Below are 20908 nucleotides of genomic sequence, written 5' to 3'. Positions count from 1 at the left end.
CTCTTAAGATGCTGCTTGGCCTGCTGCGTTCATCCAGCTCCACACCTCGTTAATTCAGGGAGCTAGGTAGTATACTGAAAAGTAGGATCTCTTAAAATAGTAATTTCAGGATTACTCCCCATGCGATGTGCTTCTCAGGCTAGGAACAGAGACATTACAATTCAATATGTAGCTAAAGATGCTGCTTGGCCTGTTGGGTTCGTCCAGCTCCACACTTTGTTATCGTTAAAGAACTGGTGTAGGGGGCTTGGGCTTCAGATAAGTGGGTCATTGGGATGCCTTCCAGGTAAGGGGAGACCTGAACAGGCAGGACAAATTGGACCTAAACTGGAGGGGCAACAATATCTTGGCAGGGAGGTTTAAACTAGTGTGGTGGGGCTATGATCTGGAGTAGCAAGTCAGTAAATATACAGGCTGGGGAAGGGCTTGAGTCAAAAGCAAATATAACGCAGAGGAAGACATAACAAAGTGTGGAGCTGGATGAACACAGCAGGTCAAGCAGCATCTTAGCAACTCCACACTTTGCAGATGCTTGAGAATCCAAGATAACAGTTCGCATTATCTCTGATACAATAACTCAGAGTAAGAGCAGTCAGGGACAGGTTGCGGAGCTCAGCGGAACTGGAGGCTTGGAGTGCATTTGCTTCGATGCAAGTTGTATAACAGGCAAGGCAAATAAACTGGATTAATGTATACAATTACGATCTTGTTGCAATCACAGAGATATGGTTGAAAGAGGGATAGGATTGGAAGCTTAACTTTCCAGTATATCGATGCTTTAGTCGAGACAGAGGCGGAAGCAATAGAGGTGGGGAGTTGCATTACTGGTTAAAGGATGCATCAGCTGTGTTCGGTTCAAGTCTAGACAGCCTGTGGTGCTCTCGGAACAAGCACACACCCACGGAGCGGCTTCTGCCGGAGGGCGTTCCGTTGCCCTGGGTAACGCAGGGAGCTCCACTTCACTCGCCCTCACCAACATGGCGTCCGCGAGCACCCACAGCAAAGTCGCGCGCTGCTGGGCTCCGCGGCGGGTCGAACAATTCGCCCGTGAAGGGCCCGCCCCCTCATTGTTGCATCCGCCGGAAGTCGGTCCTCGCTTCGGGCAGCACGCGCAGTCGGGTTTCGGTACGGGTGCCGTACGGGCTCAGCGACGGCGGCATGGAGAGCGCATTCCCGTACTCCCTTTATCCCAGCTTCTACAACTCCGGTCCCTCCGCTTGGAACCCCTGGGAGCCAGGGGGCTGGGGAGAGTATGAACATGTCCAGCCGTTCTGTGCGGAGGGCGGGGGCCAACAGGTGAGGGTCGAACTGCGGGAGCGGGAAACGCCGCCTCCCCTCCTGGGGAGCAGCTTTGGGGAGAGATGGGGGCAGTAACGGCTCGTTGCACCACCTCACGCTGGAACAACAAAGCAATCAAACATACTTGTACTGGGTCTCCCTCATGCTGGGGACGCCTCGCCGTTAATACTGAAGACTGCTTGCTAGGTTAGAGCAGCTGGAGAATCTGAGATAACGAGGTGTAGAGCTGGATGAACACAGCAGGCCAAACAACATCCATAAGACCTAGGAGTGTAAGTGAGGCCATTCGGCCCAACAATTCCACTCCGCCATTTAAACCATGGCTGATGGGCATTTCAACTCCACTTCCCTGCACTCTTCCCCCGTAGCCCTTGATTCCTTTTGAGATCAAGAATTTGTCGATCTCTGCCTCGAAGGCATCCAACGTCCCGGCCTCCACTGCACTCTGCGGCAATGAATTCCACAAGCCCACCATTCTCTGGCTGAAGAAATGTCATCTCATTTCAGTTTTAAATTTACCCCCTCTAATTTTAAGGCTGTGCCCATGGGTCCTAGTCTCCCTGCCTAACGGAAACAACTTCTTAGCATCCACCCCTTCTAAACCATACATTATCTTGTAAGTTTCTATTAGATTTCCCCTCAACCTTCTAAACTCTAATGAGTACCATCCCAGGATCCTTAGTCGTTCATCATATGCTAAACCTACCATTCCAGGCATCATCCATGTGAATCTCTGCTGGACACGCTCCAGGGCTAGTATGTCCTTTCTGAGGTGTGGGGCCCAAAATTGGACACATTTAACGTGGTTACGTGTTTCGTACATCTAAGTCATTGCAGTGTGGAGCTGGAGGAATGTCGACTCTCCTGCTCCTTTGATGCTGCCTGGCCTGCTGTGTTCCTCCAGCTCCACACTATTATGTTATCTCAGCCGTGATCTTGTTGAGTGGTAGAACAGGCTTGAGTGCAGAAAGGTAAATCCTGACCCCTATTTTCATAGATGGTGGAAGATGAGTCAAATTTTCAAGCAGTGGAAAGTGAAAATTACAAGAGGGCACCCCAGTTATGAGAAGGAATAGCTGCAGGGAAGGTAATACTAATCTATCAGAGGTAACAATGTGTGGGGCTGGATGAACACAGCAGGCCAAGCAGTGCTCCTAAGATGCTGCTTGGCATGCTGTGTTCATCCAGTTCCACAATTTGTTACCTTGGATTCTCCAGCATCTGCAGTTCCCACTTTCTCTGATCACAAATCTATCAGATATTTGTTTTGAGTTGAAAAGCATTTCATAAAATTAGATTCTACACAGGAACTTCAGATGAAATGTAGAGATAATCAGGTGAAACTTTGCTGTCTCAATAATATTTCTGCTCAAGGGGGAAGTTTGAGTTAGTTCTTTTTCAATCTTTTTATATCCCAGGAATGAAGGGCTTGTCATATGAAGAGCCAGAAGCCACATGATACCAGGTTATAGCCCAACAGGTTTACTTAAAACCACAAGCTTTTGGAGTGTAGCCCCTTCATCCGATGGTTCTGGTGTTGTGTGACTTCTGACTTTGCCCACCCCAATCCAACACAGGCACATCCATATCATACGAAGGGTGGGTTAAGGACTCTGGGTCTGTACTCGACGGAGGTTAGAAAGATGGGAGGAGATCTCATTGAAACCTAGAGAATGCCTAGAGACCTGTGTAGAACAAGTTTTGACTAGGGAATGGTCACAGTTTTTTTCCTATTCATTTGTGGGATGTGGGCATTGCTGGCTGGCCAGCATTTATTGCCTGTCCCTGGTTGCTCTTGAGAAGGTGGTGGTGATGATCTGTTTTCTTGAACTGCTGCAGTCCACATGCAGTGGGTTGACCAACAACGTTATTGGGGGGGAGTTCCAGGATTTTTGACTCAGCCAACAGTGAGGGAGCAGCAATATATTTCCTAGTCAGGATGAGGAGGAGCTTGGTAGGGTGGTCTCTGCCGCTGTCTTTTCTGGTGCCTGGGTCAATACCAGATGCTTCATACATTTTCATTTCATTGAGACTTTGTAGTGATTGGTACAACTGAATGGCTTGCTTGCCATTGCAGAGGGCAACTGAGAGTCAACCACATTGCTGTGGGGCTGGAGTCACATGTAGGCCAGACCAGGTGAGGATGATGGATTTCTTTCCCCCAAAGGGTATTAGTGAACCAGAAGGGTTTTTCTGACAATTGACAATGATTTCATGGTGATCAATGGGATTTGAACCTAGGTCTCCAGAACATTAGCTGACTGTCTGGGTTAATGGCTTTGAAATTGCTTCAGGCACACCAAAAACTACATCACCAATATATATTATCAGGAAAAGCAGGGGCCTCAATACCGAGCCCTGGGGATCTCCACTACAAGTCTTTCTCCAGCCCAAAAAATATCATTTCACCATTATTCCAGGTTTCCTTTCACCCATTCAATTTTGCATCCACTTTGCTACACACCCCTTTATTCCATGTCCTGTAAGTCTCTTCACATCTGTGGTGTGGCTCTGTATCAAGCACCTTGTGAAAGTCTGTGTACGCCATATCAACGACATTACCTCTTTGAACATTGTGTTACCACTTCAAATTGTCCAGTAAGTTGGATAAACACTATTTCCCAAGAAATCTGTACTGACACTTCCCAATGAACTTATCATTTTCCATGTGACTATTCATTCTAGCTTGAATAATTGTCTTTAGAAGTTACTCATCACTGAAGTTAAACTGACAGGTCTGTAATTGCTAGTAGGGTTAATGGCCTAGTAATAGTACCACTAAGCCATCGCCTACCCACTGTGAAGAGATGACCCTTTAGAATTGTATTGAGGAATTTCTTCAGCCAGAGGATGGTGAATCTGTGAAATTCATTGCTACAGAAGCCTGTGAAAGCCAAGCTATTTGAGTATATTTAAAACAGAAGACAGGTTCTTGATTTGTGACAGGATCAAGAGTTACAGGGAGAAGGCAGAAGAGTGGGGTTGAGAAACCTATCAGTCATGTTTGGATGGTGGAGCAGCCTTGATGGGCCAAATGGCCTAATTCTGCACTTTTATCTTATGATCTATAATGCTGAAAAGAGACTCTTTTAAAAATCATTTGGTCATACAATTTGCCTTTCCAATCAATGAGTATTCTTTTTCTTTTGTAGTATAAATTATTGTGATCATTTGGTGTTCTTGCACTCGTCCTGACAAATGCAGGATGAAAATCGTCAGCAATGCACCGTTTTTCAGCAAAATTCAAGTCCTCACGACAAAGTGACTGGTTAAATCTTTTTAAAGTTTCATTTTCTTTGAATCATGGCATTTGAATGTTTCTTTTTGTATATACTCACACAACTGTTATTGCAGGAAACTGAATTAAAATGGTCAGCCCTGAAAAGTCTGAAGCGAGAGAGTTGGGAGCCATTGGAACCCATTGCAGTTCCACTACTTCCAGCCAAAACAGGTAATGCAAAGTTGGTTTCATTAGTCAGCTAAGTTGACAGTAACATTATGTAAGAAACGAGTGAGGGCTCTTGGATGAACAGCATTATTGTGAAACACTTTGACATTTAGCTTATCTTTTCATCCCCACTGTTTTACTCCTCTCGTTTGCCATATAGCTTTCCACCATGTGATAAGTTGTTTATAGTGGGAACTGAAGCAAAAGGCAGCAGGTGCTGACTATCTGAGAATTAAATAGAGCGCAAAAAGCCTCAGCTGGTCAGGTAGTATCTGGAAGAAGCTGAGCTGAGTTTGACGCTGACAACCTTTCATTATAACTGGAACAGGTCAATGATCTGCAATGCAAACCTTAACTTGAATGTTATGTTCCAAAAATACGAATTGCTAGAGAAACTCATCAGGACTGGCAGCATAATTGGAGAGAAAGCATAGTTAACTTTTCAAGTCTAGCAAACCTTCTTCAGAACCGATAATAGCTAGGAAATAGTGGTACGTGTGCTGAAGACAGTGAGTGGAGAAAAGAAGTGAGCAGATAGATGGAGATGGAACTCAAAGACAGAGAATGACAGGCAGACAAAGAGATGGGTGATAACATGCTAGGGAAAAAGAAAAGCTGATAACGGGGACCATAAGTGTAGGTGAAAATGAATTGGCTGTGCTGAGAGCAACCTGCGTGATGACCAGGCCTGGGATGTGGGGGTGGATAAAGTTAATGGAAAGAGGTTAGCAGGCTCTAAAATAATTGAGACCTGAAGACTGCAGGGTCTCCAAGTGGAAAACGAGGTGTTGTTCTTCCAACTCGCATTGAGCCACGCTGAAACTCTGCAGCAGGCCTGAAACAGAAATTCTGGCAGTGGAACACAGTCGTGTGTTGAAGTGGCAAGGAGTTGCAAGCTCAGGGTGATTTTTGGTGGATAGAATGTAGGTGTTCAGCAAAGCCTGCTCAGTTTGGGTTTTATCAGTGGCGGGGAATCGGTGGATATTTCTGAGGCAGGTAGACAGAATCATTGGAACAGATGTGACAGAAGTAAATAAACTGGCAGATTGGAATAGGGTCTTTACAGGAAGCAGGGTGTGAGGATATATTGCCCAGGGAACCGTGGAAATCACTGGATTTGTAGTGGATAACGGTGGCCAGCTTATCCCTAGAAATTGAAACAGATGTCAAAGAAGGGAAAGGAGAAGTCAGAGATGGACCAGGTGAAGGTGAGAGCAGGGCGGGAATCCGAAGTGAAATTGTTAAATGTTTACAATTCTGGATGAGAGAGGGATGCAGCTGTTGGAGAAAGAGTTGTGGGGAGAGACCTGAGTGGGATTGGAACAAGGAGTGTTCCATTTACCTCCCAAAGAGGCAGACATAACTGTGGTCCACGTGTCTAACCATGGCCACTTCTTTGATCTGAAGGAAGTAAAAGTTGTTCGTCAAAATGAGGATGAGCTCACTCAGGCAGAGGAAAGTGATGGTGAATTAGGACTCCTCATGCCCTTTTTTTGGACCAGAAACATAGTGTGCAGTCAGTTCAGAGAGAGATAATTTTGCAAGGGGCGGAGCAGTGAAATTAAGACATGTCACATGGACAGTTCTCAATGATCTGCATGTATAAGGCCAGAGGCAGCAATCTAGGTGGGGTGTGTCCGAGGCAAAGATTCTTGCCCAAGCAAATGAGTGAATACAACAGAAGGGTTCAATGTTGTATCATGTCTGAAAATCATTGGTGGTGGGATTAGAGGAACTGATGCCACACCACCTTTAGAATTGTACCCACACTCATTTTCTTTTTGTTGCAAGGACCTCCAAGGTTCATGCAAAGCAGCAATTTGCAACACAAACGGAACAGCCATGTTGCTAAGATGGAATACTGATTGTATCCCCTTATTGATATTGTCTTTCAATGTTTTTCCCATCAAAGTTTCAGCCAGTCAGCTCTGGAAGTGCATTGCTTATTCCTCTGACCTCTCCTTGTGGTTGCATCCTGAAACTTCATCTTTGCTCTTTTTCCTCCTGTTTAAAGTATCATTGGTTTTGATTCTTTATTAAAATTCCAAAAAGAATGCAAAGCTTATAAACACAGTAATTACTGCTCCAAGAAAGTGAGGAAGTCAGCTTCAGCACTGAAAAGAAATTTAAAAAAAAAAGCAGCAGTTACAGCCATTATCCTCACCTGTCCTCCATTTTCCCAGCACAGGGGAGTCCAAAACTAGATGACATAGGTTTAAGATGAGAGGAAAAGATTTAAAAGGGACCTGAGGGGCAACTTTTTCAGAGGATAGTTTGTGTATGGAGCAAGCTGCCTGAGGAAGTGGTGGAGGCTGGGACAATATCAGCATTTAGAAGGCATCTGGATGGGTAGGTGAATAAGAAGGGTTTGGAGGGATGTGGGCCACGTGCTGACAGACAGGACTAGGTATGTACAGGATATCTGGTCAGTGTGGCAAGTTGGATCAGAAGAGTCTGTTTCTGTGTTATCTAAATCTATGACTATGAAAAACGCCACCTCACTCTTCTGCATTGAAATGCATCTGCTGCGTATTCACCCAATGCAACAACTTGACTGTGTTCTTTTGGTGTTCTGCACTGTCCTCCTCTGTTTATAACTCTTCCATGTTTCGTGTCATTTGCAAACTTTGAAATTGCTTCAGGCACACCAAAAACTACATCACCAATATATATTATCAGGAAAAGCAGGGGCCTCAATACCGAGCCCTGGGGAACTCCACTACAAGTCTTTCTCCAGCCCAAAAAATATCATTTCACCATTATTCCAGGTTTCCTTTCACCCATTCAATTTTGTATCCACTTTGCTACACACCCCTTTATTCCATGTCCTGTAAGTCTCTTCACGTCTGTGGTGTGGCTCTGTATCAAGCACCTTGTGAAAGTCTGTGTACGCCATATCAACGACATTACCTCTTTGAACATTGTGTTACCATTCAAATTGTCCAGTAAGTTGGATAAACACTATTTCCCAAGAAATCTGTACTGACACTTCCCAATGAACTTATCATTTTCCATGTGACTATTCATTCTAGCTTGAATAATTGTCTTTAGAAGTTACCCATCACTGAAGTTAAACTGACAGGTCTGTAATTGCTGGGCTTATCCTTACAACCTTTCTTGAATAAGTCTGTGATGTTTGCATTATTCCAGTCTGGCAACTTGCCTGAAGTGTAGGCAAGACCGAAAGATGGCCAGCGCTCCTGCAATTTTCACTCTCATTTCCTTTTCAACCCTTGGATGCATCTTGTCATGGGCCCAGGTGCCTTGTTAACTTTAAGTACTGATAGGGCAGAAGTGTTAGATTGACTATCAATTTGGAACCCTTTTACTGACTGAGCTTTGTCCTCTTTCATCGTGGTTAGGATAGATTCTCCCTATTTAGTAAAAACAAACACAAAGTATTCATTTAATAGCTAATCTGTACACCCTGACTTGAGGTGTAATTCCCTGTTTTGGTTCCTCGTTGACCTTACTCCTCCTTTTATCCCTCTTTACTGTTTATATGCCTATAGAAAACTTGGGGCATCCCTGTATGTTCGCTGCCAAACGTTTCCTCAAACCACCAGTACTCAGTAGCAGCAGTGTGTCCTTTCTGTGTTGTGTAGAAATTCACTAACACTCCTTCAATACCACCTTCCAAACCCATAACCACTATCATCTAAAAGAATAAAGACAGTAACACGTGGGAGCATCATTGTGTCTTTCTCCTTAGCCAAATGGCTGCCTCCTGTTCCTATCTTCTATGTTTAAGCTGCTGATCAGTCTTGATACCCTTTGACTACCAGTGTCCAAGAAAACCCATGAACTCAATGAGTAGGAATCTACAACCATCCAAGTTAGAGAATTCCAAATATTTGCACCCTGAGTAAAGATTTTTTTCATTGCAGTCCTAAATTGCTGGCCATTTTCTTCTGCGATTATGACTTGTAGTTCTCTGTTTTCTAGCCAGGGGAAACAACCTCTTATATTTATCACTTTTTAAAATTTGTTTCAATGCTGCCACCTTTAATTTTACGCTCTGGAGAAAAAAGGCCAATTCTACTCAACTCTTCCCTGTAGAACAATCTGTACTTCCCTGGAATCAATGAAGTAAAACTTTGTTTCCTCTTTAATAACAACTGTATCCTCCTTAAATTTGGAGACCAAAATTGTTTACAATCTGTCAAACCCCATACAATTGCAGTAAGACTTTATTGCACAGCATTCCATATAAAACTAAAGATCAGATTTTATGCCTACTTAATTTCTTTCTGGTGCTAAATTTCAACAATTCATATTGCAAGGGCACACAAATCAATCTTTTTCCAGAAAAATACCTTGTTCACAACATTTTTAAATGTACATTCAAGACATTTAAAATTGAGCAAAGTGCAGTAAAATTAACATTTCTCTCAACAAAATGCTGCAAACAGATGCCTCAATACAGTTGCAGCACTCTAGATATTTACAAATATATATTTCATGTGAAGTGTCTAGCCTGACTGGCTCTACACATTATACTATAACTGAAAAGTCTTGGGCTTATTTCCCCACTGCACTTCTGTGGCAGCTGACCTAAGTTCCATTGTATCCCTTAGCACAGTCCTGAAGTTTGCAATGTGTCAGTCTGTAACACTTGGTTGTGGACGACAACTTGCACTGGAAGATTACCAAGTTTCAGACAGGCCAAAGAACATCTTTTACTGGGTTGAAGACCCTCCAGCTATACTTACTGTTTGTCTCAGCGTGCATCCTGGGGAACAGTCTGTAAAGTATGGCACCAGAGTCCTACATCATAAAACAGCTTGCGATGAACTTCAATCAAACCACTGCAGCCCTGCTGAGACTTTCTTTATAATGGTGTGTTCCAGAAGGAGGTGGCCAATGGTGTTTTCCCCATTGCAGCCACCTTGAAGCTGATGTGTGAAGTGGGAGGGACTTTCGCACCACTAGCCAGCTATATCTTGCTGCTTGTTTGAAAAGTCTGGACATGAGGCATTCTGCCAGAAATCTTTGAGTCTTCTCAAGGACCATCAAACAGGACCTGCCATTTCATTTCCCTGCAGGGCCCCAATGTTAAATGCAGACAACTTCCTGATGAACTTGTGATTAGAAGTGCCTTTCTTCAAAAGGAGGAGATAGTTATGGTGAAACAAAGACTAGACATGGGGACAGTGCTCCCTCTCGATTTGTGTTAAGATCCTAGTCATCAGCTGCAAGGTGCTCTTTGTGTTGCCATACATGGCGGATGTCTGGGCCATGCCCAGTCCTATGCAGTGACAGTCGTTTGAGTGGTAATCTTCATAGAAACCTGATATTCCACTCGAGATAAGAATTGGAAGAAATGCACCCGACACTGCCTTCATCCTGATAGCCACCTTTGTATGTAGCTGCCGCAATCTCTGCAGAGGCCCTCAGTATGGAAACACCCAAGTGTCAATACCTACCAAGGCCTGGCTGTTTCTGGTGTTGTGAAGATGGAACATGATCATGTTGCTATGGATTGATCAAGTTATCCACTCAGTGCTGTATATTGGTGCCTCATGGAATAGCTAATGCAGTAAACCACACAAATCAAATATTTTCTGGTACCTTGCCTATCAAAAAGAATTAACTTTTTGTGCTCTGCTATTTCTACCTTTGTGGCTAATAGAACATGACTATATAATACTCCTTTAGCCACCATCTTGGCCAAGCAGTAAACTGATCTCTGTTTTGCCTCTTTACATTCTCTTCAGAGCTCACTTTGCCAGCTAGTTTTGTATCAGCAGCAATCTTGGATACATCACACTTGGATTGCTCATCTAAGCCATGGGTATAGCTTGTAAAAAGAAGATAGATTTCAATTGACATAGCATTTTCAATGACTGCCAAAAATTCGAATGTCCTTCACAGCCAATGAAGTACTTTTTGAAGTGCAGATGGTATTGTAATGTAGAAACATGGCAGCCAATTTACACTCAGCTAATCCCTGCAACAGCATTTTAAAAATAAGACCATAAGAAGTAGGAACAATAGTAGGATTAGGCTATTTGTCTCCTCAAGCGTGCTCTGCCATTCAATAGGATTATGCCTGATTTGCCACTCCTCATGACCTTTCCCCATAATGCTTGATTCACATACTGATCAAGAATCTAAATCAGCTTTAACTCTACACAAGACTCTGCCCCCAGAGCTCTCTGGGGCAAGGAATTTCAATGACACTCAAACCTCAGGGAAGAAATTCCTTCACATCTCAGTCTTCAATTAGTGCCCCTTAATTCTGAGACTATGCCTTCTAATCTTTGTTTCCCCTGTTGGGAAAGTCTTTCTCTCGGCATTTACCCTATCAAACCCCCTTACAATCTACTATCTTTGAATGAGGTCGCCTCTCATTCTTCTAAACTCCAGAGCGTAGAGTCTGAACCTGTTTAACCTTTGCTCATAATCCCTCCACATCAGGAATCACAGTGATCTGATTCTGTTTCGTGATGTGGATTGAAGGATAGATATTGGCCAGAACATGGGGGATAAGTCCCTCAATCTTATTTAAAATCATGTCGTGGAATGAGGGTAGACAGAGACTTAGTATCATGTCTTTTCCTAAAAACAGCATCTCCAAAGGTTGGATTGTCAGCTTTGATTTTTCCTTTTCTTGTCTCTGTTTAGGGAACATGACTTAAACCCACAGATACAAAAAACAAACTTTCCTTGCTTTCTCCTTCTCACCTTAAACCTATGCTCCCTAGTATTTGACATTTCCACACTGGAAGAAAGACTCTGACTATTCAGCCTATCCATTCCTCTCATAATTTTATATGCTTCTATCAGGTTGCCCCTCAGCCTCTGCTCTAGTGAAAACAATCCAAGTTTGTCCAATTGCTCCTTATAGCTAATAAACTCCAATCCAGGCAAATTCTGGTAAATGTCCTTTGAAATTTCTCCAAAGCCTCTATATCCTTTGTGTAATGTGGCAACCAGAACTGCACACAATACTCCACATATGAGCTAACTAACGTTTTCAACAACTACAACGTTGGCTTAGCAGCTTTTATACTCAGTCTCCTGACCGATGAAGGCAACCATGCCATATGCCTTCTTTATCAACTTAACCATTTGTGTTGCTCCTTTCGGGGAGTACCTCAATATACCTCACTATCTCAATGCTCCTAAAGGTTCTGTCATTTACTGTGCTCTTTCCTCTTGCATTTGACCTCGCAAAATGTATCCCCTTCCACTTGTCTGATTAAACCCCGCCCTAGCACTGATCCATGCAGAAGAGCACTGGTTGCAGACCTCCAGTCAGAAATACAGCCCTCCACAAATACCCTCTGTCTTCTGTGACCAAGCCGATTTTTATATTCAACTTATCAACTCACCATGGATCCAATGTGACTTAATCTTCTGGACCAACCTACCATGAGGGACCTTGTTAAATGTAACAAAAGCAAAAGTTGCTGGAAAAGATCAGTAGGTGTGGCAGCATCTGTGGAGAAAAATCAGAGTTAATGTTTCAGGTCAAATGATCCTTCCTCAGAACTGGCTCAAGTTCTGGTTCACAAATGCTGCCAGACATGCTAAACTTTTTCAACAATTTTGTTTTTGTTTCTAATTTACAGCATCCACAGTTCTTTTGGTTCTTATTGACCTTATTAAATGCTTTAGTAAAGTCCATGTAGTCAGCATTCACTGCCTTACCCTCATCAATTATCTTTTTCACATCCTCAAGCTGAATCAAATTTGAGAGACAAGACCTCATCCGCACAAAGCCCTGCTAATTATTCCTAATGAGTTGATTATTTTCCAAATGTGATCAAAGTGTATCCCTAAGAATCTTCTCCAGGAATTTCCCTGCCAAATAATGTAAGGCTGATGCCCTCCTTTTTCGTTGAGAGGAATAGCATTGGCTATTCTCTCGTCCTCTGTGACTAAAGAGGATACAAAGATCTCTGTCAAGACCCTGGCAGTCTCCTCTCTTGCCTTCCTCAGTATTCTGGATAGATCCCATCAAGCCCTGGAGATAATGTTTTTCAAGACACCCAACACTACCACCTCCTTAATATTGACATGCCCTAGAATGGGGAGGCAATGGCCTAGTGGTATTCTCGCTGGACTGTTAATCCAGAGACCTAGACAATGTTCTGCGGACCTGGGTTCGAAACCCACCATGGCAGATGGTGGAATTTGAATTTCTTAAGTATCTGGAATTAAAAGTCTAATTGTGACCATGAATGCATTGTCGATTGCCAAGAGAAAAAAAACGTCTGGCTCACTAATGTCCTTTAGGGAAGGAAACTGCTGTCTGTCCTTGATCTGACCTACATGTGACTCCAGACCCACAGCTTAACTTAACTGCCCTCTGGGCTATCAGAGATGGGCAATAAATGCTGCCTAGCCAGTGGCGCTGTCATCCCATGAATGAATAAAGGGAAAATTGACACGCTCCCGCCCCATCTTACCAAGATGAGGAGAACTTATCTCCCCCTCTCGGGTTAGTTATTTACTGTGGAAATACTCAACCGCAAAGCCCAGTTGAAACTGAGTTAGTAGCAATCTGCCTATTTCAACCTTGAATACACCTAATCACTAAGGTAATCAAGTAAATTTGGGGATAAGGCAGGAAACTGGAGCTGAGGATTGCGACTATGATTTCATGAATGGCAGAATAGATTCAATGGCTGAATTTCTTACTTCGGTTCCTACATCGTTTGGTCTTATTATCATTTTGTTATCCATGAAATATGCGCCATTTTTAAACAAAAAGTAGCTTAAATGCACTATCATTTTTTAAATAACATTCTCAACTTAAACACATTTGGTTCATGGGTGTAGCTGTTGTTGGAAAGTCTACTTTCTGTGTATGTATTTTTTTCCTGTTGTTTATACCTAAACTCAATATTTTCTCTTTCTGCTTAAGTCTTCAAGTTTCGGCCAGCAAGCCTGGAAGATCTAACTTACACTGGGAGGCTAGTGACAACCGGAGGAGGGAATGAAATGGCAACAGGTGCTCTTAATTTCACAGAACAGGTATGTTATGTGAATTGTTTTATTTCATATTGAGGTATAGATCAGGAATTGAAAAACTAATTATGTACGAACTCATTGTTAAAAACTGCATTGTCTGTGGCCCTTCATTCTTGTGATAGTTAACCAATGTCTGTGCTAAACCTACATCTGTTTTAATTTCTTTTAATAAAGGGTGTAAGGATCTTTTAGTGATTAGTGGCTTAATTGCTTGGTTAGAGTAGTGGTGAACTTGTATCAGTAAATTTGATATTCCATTCTATTGAAATCTATTAGTGCAGGCACACTGAGTTAGTTAGTTAATTTAATGGATGTGGGTGACTAGTTGCAACATGCTAAGTCATGGCATAATGTGGAACAAAACTATTAATTAATTGATGAAGAGGAGAGTTATTGTTGCTTCTATTATTTAAATTTGTTTGTACTTTGTCAACTTGCTTTTCATAATTTTGAAGATGGCTAACTTCTTTCTTGATCACCGTAATGATGCCTTCAGTTCAGTGGGCAAACTTCTAGAGGAGAACTTTTATTTTGGAGAATCTGCCCTCAGGGTAAGGATTGTTTTTGTTTTTTGTCAAGTGATTACACAAATTCAATAAAATTAAAGCTATTAATTTCATGATGAACAAAATTAACTGCATGATTTATTCTTGTTCCTACTGTACTTGCCCAAGATTGTTTGTCTCTGAAAATATGTATTTGGATGTTGGGCAATAACAGATTCGGCTTCCATGCCCTGACCATTCATTTGACCAAATCTTGAACCTACGTCAGTTACACACAGTAGGCTGTATTACCTGTGACCAGTCTGGCTGTGTGGTTTGACTAGTTTTAGCATTTCAACCTCTGCAGTCTAATTCTCCTGTTATTCATGAGTTATTCTGAAGTCATGGACTGCTCCAAATTTGACCAACTGTAGTCCGTTAGACCTTCAATGTTTAATATTGTAAGTACAGAGGACTTGGATATTAAAAGGTTTTATCACTGCAATGTTGTTATTTTTAAGGGAAAAGCCAGACAGACTGCAGTAAGTGTAAGCCAGCTGAGAACATTCACAGAGCAAGTAAAGCAAAAAGAGTAAGTGACATTAGAAGTTATATCCTACGTGGGATGCATATTGTAATAAATAAAATAAAACTTCCCCCATCCCTTGTCTTCAGCAGATATACCACCTTTTCCAAGTTTCTATTAGTTCTGGAAAGGGGTCAGTAGACCTGATATGTCAACTGTTCTCACTGCACAGATACTGCCAGACCTGAGATTCTCCAGCAGTGTTTGCTTTTGATACATATTGTGATGTTGGTCTCTAGGAGAAGAGATCTCTTCCCAGATGTGCTGAATAATTTCACACATTGTAGTTTGTTTTAATGAATTACAGAGTAAACATAGACGATTAGCTCTAACTGACAGCTTTGAGTATTAAATTTTAGAAGTTTAAATGCTAGTACAAAAATTCATTTGCATGTGTTGAGTTATAGGATTAGATTTTGTAATTATGAAAATCAGTATTAAACTTCAGAATGGCCTTCAATCTGTGTTCTTTTGAGAATTCACCAACATTGTTCAAAAAAATTTATTGATAAATATAATTGTAATAAGAAAATGTAACATAGCATTGCATGTAGATATTGTTAAGACCTTCAAAAATGTGCAGATGACTATCCATTTCACATTCTTCTAATGTATGCACTTCATCAATATTTTTATAGGTGCCCACTTTCTAGTGGAAGTAAGCAAGCAAGACTATTAAACTCGTTATTGCGGGAGTGTATTTTTGATATTCCACCAAATGTGTTGGCAGAAAACATTCATGAAGAAATGAAGATGCAGAGAAACAAACTTCTATTTGATCAATCTGCCACTGGAGGGGCTCTGGTATACTGTCCTTTCTCCAAAGAAGCCCGTTTAGAAGAAGGGTGCCTCATCTACCCTGGCAGCGAATCCATGAGTTTACTGAGTATCCTTTGGGTAAACTTGCTTCATTTGTTCATGATAGTTTGTTGCAGATTACATTTTACACATCTGTTAACTCAAACCTATACCACCTTTGTCATATTTTTCACCACTGCACCCAGTCCTTCCGCAAAGTAGTGAAAGATGTTGAAATATTTTCTCAATGAGAGCAATATAGTCAAAACCCCAATCATGTGCCACCTAAAGGAATAAAAGTAGAATGTGCATGAGAATAAGCACCTCAAGCCATAGGCCACCTGATTTGCAGCTATTATCACAGTTCTTGTACTGCTGCTGGCCAAAATCTTGGGTCTCCCTTCTCTCAGGCACTGTGGGTACACCTACACCATCTGAACTGCAGAGGCTTGAGAAGGTAGCTTACCACCCCCTTTTCAAGGACTGTTTGGGATCTACAATAAATGTTGCCCTAGCCATTGAGATTTGCATTCCTGCAATGAATTTATTTTCTAAACAAAAATGACCTTTCCTCATAGGATGAGACTCGTGCTTTTTGGCCTCTCCACATCAGTAGAAGCTGTCCATGTTTTACTGGAAAGCAAGTACTAAAAATTTGGTTATGGTTAGAATCTGGATTGTCCTAGTGTTTTGCTAGCAGGATTTCTCAGCATTTAACATTAGGAACGTAGGAACAGGAGTAGGTCTGTTAGCTTTTCTACCTGTTCTACCAAATCTGGGATCCGAATATTGTGATTCATTTGTACAACTTTATTTATGAGAGCTTCCTTTTATTGTTTTCTATCACATAATAGATATTTTTGTGATAGTCTACAGAAGTGATTGGCAGTGAGGATTTTAATAAATATTGAATGATCTTAGTTTTCGTATCCAAATTTTTTGGAGGTAATGAAATGACCATAGATTAAAATGAAAATAAAATTAATGTTAACGTTCCACTACAGAGTAAATAAAGTACCAAACAATCTATTAATTCAGCTCTTAAGTATCTTCTGTCCTTCATGTTTAGGAAGTCTGATGTTCCTTCTTGCATGTACAAGACAATAAAAAGGTGCAGTTAGTCATTCTGACAGAAAAATGATAGTTAATAACAACAACAATAACGTGTGTTTTTATAGTGCCTTTAGCAAAATAAAGCCCAGGTTCCTTCAGAAGAATGTTATCAAACAAAATTTGACACCAAGCCACACCATGGCATGTAACATCAGATGGCAAATAGCTTTGTCAAAAAATAGATTTTAAAAGTGGCTTAAAGGAGGAAAGCAAGGTATAGAGAAAGGGAATGTTATTGATTGATTTATTGTTGTCACATACGCTAAGATAGTGAAATATGTTGTTTTATATGACCGGTTCCTTCAAAAGTCTGACAACAGCAGGGAAGAAACTGTTCTTGAATCTATTCATGTGTATTCAAACTTTTATATCTTCTGCCTGATGAAGAGGGTGGAAGAGAGTGTGACTGGGAGGGGTCTTTGTTCACATTGGTTGCTTTCCTGAGGCAGTGGAAAGTATTGATGGAGTCACTGGATGGATGGTGGTTTACGTGATGGTCTGGGCTCTCTGTAGAGCAGTTACCATACCATGCTATGATGCATCCAGATAGGATGCTTTCTATAGTAAGAGTCCCTGTGGATGTGTGGAATTTCCTTAACCTGCTGAGGAAGTAGAGACGTGTTTTCTTGATTGTCACATCGATGTGGGTGGACCAGGACAAATTGTTGGTGATTGTTACTCCCAGGAACTTGACTCTGTCAACTAGCTCCACCCCAGCACCATTCATGCAGACAGGGGTGTGTCCTCCACTCCGCTTCCTGAAGTCAATGACCAGCTTCTTTGTTTTGCTGATGATGATGGAGAGATTGCTGTGTCTACACCATGCTGCTAAGCACGCAATCTCTCTCCTGTCTTCTGTCTCGTCATTATTTGAGATCCAACCTACGGTGGTGGTATCGTCATCAAACTTGTTAATGGATTTAGGGTGGAATTTGGCCACATAGTCATATGTATATAAGGAGTACAGTAGGGGGCTGACTATAGTCTAGCAGGACACCAGTGTTGAGGATTATGGTGGAGGAGGTGTCATTGCCTATTCTTACTGACTGCAGTCTATGGAACGGGAAGTCGAGATCTGGTTATAGAGCGGGAGCCAAGATGTCCGAGTTTAAAGATGAGTTTGTTTGGAATTAATGTGTTGAAGGCAGAGCTGTGAGGCTTTTCCAGAGCTTGGCAAAGAGATAGCTTTAGTGATTAAAACTGGGGATACGCAAGAAGCCAAAATGGGGAAAGTGCAGAGGTTCTGCAGGACTGTGGGCCTACAAGAGTTTAAGCAGCTAATGAAGAGGGTAGCCGTGGAAGGTTGTTTTAAAAAAAAAATTTTTAAATCAATATATCGCTTAACTAGGTGACTATGTAGGTCACTGACCACAGATGTAATGCGTGAATGAGACTTAGTTTGCATTGGCAGTCAAGTAGCAGAGTTTTTAATTGCCTTTAAATTTATGGAAGCTAGAACATTTGAGGCAGTCAAGGTGTGCAATGAAATAATCATGTCTAAAGGAAGCAACGTGATAAATGAAAGATTTCCAGCAAATGAGCTGAGGTTGGGTTGAGTCAAGGGATATTATGAAAATGGAACTGTAGGTTGGTTCACCGAACTGACTTGTTTTCGTGCAGATGTTTCATCCTCCTTCTTTTAGTGACATCTTCGGTGCTGTCCAGCGTCTGTTGAAGCACAGTTGTAATATTCCCTTCTGTATTTATATGGCCTAGTCTGTTATGAAGGGTAGTTTTGTTTCTGGTTTTGCTCTGTAGTGGTATGTAGATGGGGCCTATTTCAATATGTTTAGTGTAGCAGTGGTTGAAAACCAGTCATCCAGAAATTCAAGTGTTTGTCTTTGTTTTGCTTGTCCTAATGCTGTTGCGTTGTCCCAGTTGAACTGATGTCCGTCTATGTCGGAGTGAATAGAAATGAGGGAGAGTTGGTTGTGCCGTTTTGCTGCGAGCTGGTGTTTGTGTACCCTGGTGGTATCTTGCTGAGTGGTATTTTGTAGATCACATTTGTCCTGCTGTTTCGTCTTTGAGACTAGCTGGCTTAGTGTGGCTGTTGGTTTTTGTGTTGTCGTTATTCCAAGAGGTCACAGGAGTCTTGTAGTCAGTTCTGCTATGTTTCTAATAGAGGGTAGGGTGGCCACTGTGTTGGGGTGTACAATGTCTGCTTGATGTTTATTTGCCGGACATCGGCAAATGAAACTGTTAGAGTACCCATTGTTTGCAAAGACTTTGTATAGGTGTTTCTTCTCGTTTTTGCATAGCTCCGGGGTGTTGCAGTGTGTTATTGCTCGTTTAAACAGAGTCTTGACTAAGCAGAACAATGATGAATTCCTTACCACTATATACAAAAAGACTGCACACACACAGACCAAACTACAACAGCTGTGTCAATGGTAATGGGAACTGCAGATCTTGAGTGTCAAGACTGTTTAAATGAGCAATAACACACTGCAACACCCTGGAGCTATGCAAAAATGAAGTCTTTGCAAACAATGTGTCAGATGGCCAGGAAACTCTTCACCAGGGGTACGCGAACACCAACTTGTGGCAAAACAGCACGACCAACTCTGCCTTGTTTCTATTTACTCCAACATAGAAAGGCATCAGTTTAACTGGGACAACATAACAGTACTAGGACAAGCAAAACAAAGACAAGCACGTGAATTTCTGGAAGCCTGATTTTCAACTGCTGGTACCATTAAAATGTTAAAATAGACCCCATCTACATATCACTACGGAGCAAAACTGGGAGCAGAACTACCCACCTTAACAGACCGGGCCATATAAATTCAGAACAACAGCGCTTCAACAGAGACTAGACAGCACTGAAGATGTCACTTAGAAGGAGGACAAAACGTTTGCAGAAAAACCCGTCAGTTTGGTGAACCAACCAATAACTCCAGCCGCAACCTAAGCTATAGATCTTCACTAAAACATTAAAAGAACTGTAGAGTCTTGACAATGGGATCCAATTTGATTATTGGTTCACTTCCAAACAGTTGTCAGGGAGCGGATTCAAGTCAGTAAGAAATGGAATCAATGGTGTGGATTGAAGACAATGATTTCCGTTCTCCTGATACATAGTTGGTGCGTACTGTAGTTATAGTGCACAATTCTCCAACAGGAAGGGGAGAATGTTTAAGAGGGCCTTGATGGGTTTAATAACTGTATCTCAAGCAGGTTGCATTGTCCAGATACTGTTAAGCTGCTTTCTTGTTGCTGAATCTGTGCAAACTTTGAGAAATGAAGAGTTTTGTGCTCCTAATTTAGAAACATATGCTACTTTATATTTTCCAATGTGGTGAGGGAGTGGAAATAGATAATGAAAGGTCCAGTCGCTCCCATGCCTGCTGTCTCAGCATGGCAAATCATGCATCAGATGGTCAGATCAGTTGGTGCAAAGGGGCTCTGCCCCCATTTGAGTGCCAAGGTCAAATGTCATGAAGAAGAGAGGTTGTGCTCAGTCATAGCTATAAATTTAAAGGCCCCTGCTCTTGATCTCTCCTTCCCTCTTATTTCAGGGTGAAAACAATAAATAACTTATGCCTAAAACCATATTAACATTGCCATTTTCACCAGCAAATGCACACTCTTCTACATATAGCCATTGTCCCATAGAAGGGCCTTTGTGCCACCTCATACTGGCAAAAAGCTCTTCGAAGCGTTTTCTCATTTGACTCCAGAGTAATGGAGTGAGTTGTACAATGTCAAATGCAGTTGGGTCATTAACAATCTATTGAGCTTGTTAATTATTATTTCAAAATAGTAGGTGGTTCTCTGATTTTCACACCACCTGGTCTTTGTAGTTTAAAGAGCCTGATGCAATGACATTGTATTAGTGATCTGATACCATTGCACAGGAGCCAATCCGCTAAAAATAAAACAATTGAGGCATTCAGCCTGTATGAATACTGAAAACAGCAAGCGTTATGGAGAGAGTGTGGGAAACTGGTTTTGAAGTGGAGGACCAGCTTTAATCACATTGAATGGTGGAGAGGCTCAGTGTCATCACCCGCTCTAATAATCTACCTGCTGCCTGGGCTCCTGATCCCTGAGTGCAGTAGAGACTTCCAGAATCAGAAGTCAGTACTGTGATTGGCATGCTGATTTTTTTGCCGTGTGTGGAGCTTTGGAGCAGCTGCGTCTGATTGGAGGGAATGTTGCTCGACAGGCTGTAAAGCCTACTCTTCCTATTCCTTA

At 41.9% G+C, this 20908-nt stretch overlaps 1 protein-coding gene across 1 annotated transcript in view; it reads left to right on the top strand.

Annotated features, from left to right (window-relative positions):
- The first annotated feature begins 1025 nt into the window (after nt 1–1025).
- The window catches only part of taf1c (TATA-box binding protein associated factor, RNA polymerase I subunit C), a 41236-nt gene continuing 21353 nt past the window's right edge, over nt 1026–20908 (top strand). Inside the window, exons 1-6 of the mRNA XM_048545402.2 lie at nt 1026–1296; nt 4654–4750; nt 13623–13732; nt 14185–14280; nt 14736–14806; nt 15439–15686. Of these exons, the coding sequence (XP_048401359.2) occupies nt 1159–1296; nt 4654–4750; nt 13623–13732; nt 14185–14280; nt 14736–14806; nt 15439–15686 (760 nt within the window). The 5' untranslated portion in view covers nt 1026–1158. The remainder of the gene's footprint in view (nt 1297–4653; nt 4751–13622; nt 13733–14184; nt 14281–14735; nt 14807–15438; nt 15687–20908) is intronic.

The sequence above is a fragment of the Stegostoma tigrinum genome, chromosome 1 (assembly GCF_030684315.1).
Source record: "Stegostoma tigrinum isolate sSteTig4 chromosome 1, sSteTig4.hap1, whole genome shotgun sequence".
Classification (NCBI taxonomy): Eukaryota; Metazoa; Chordata; class Chondrichthyes; order Orectolobiformes; family Stegostomatidae; genus Stegostoma; species Stegostoma tigrinum.
Note: the sequence above shows the minus strand (reverse complement) of the source record. Positions and strands in the feature narration are given on the sequence as shown.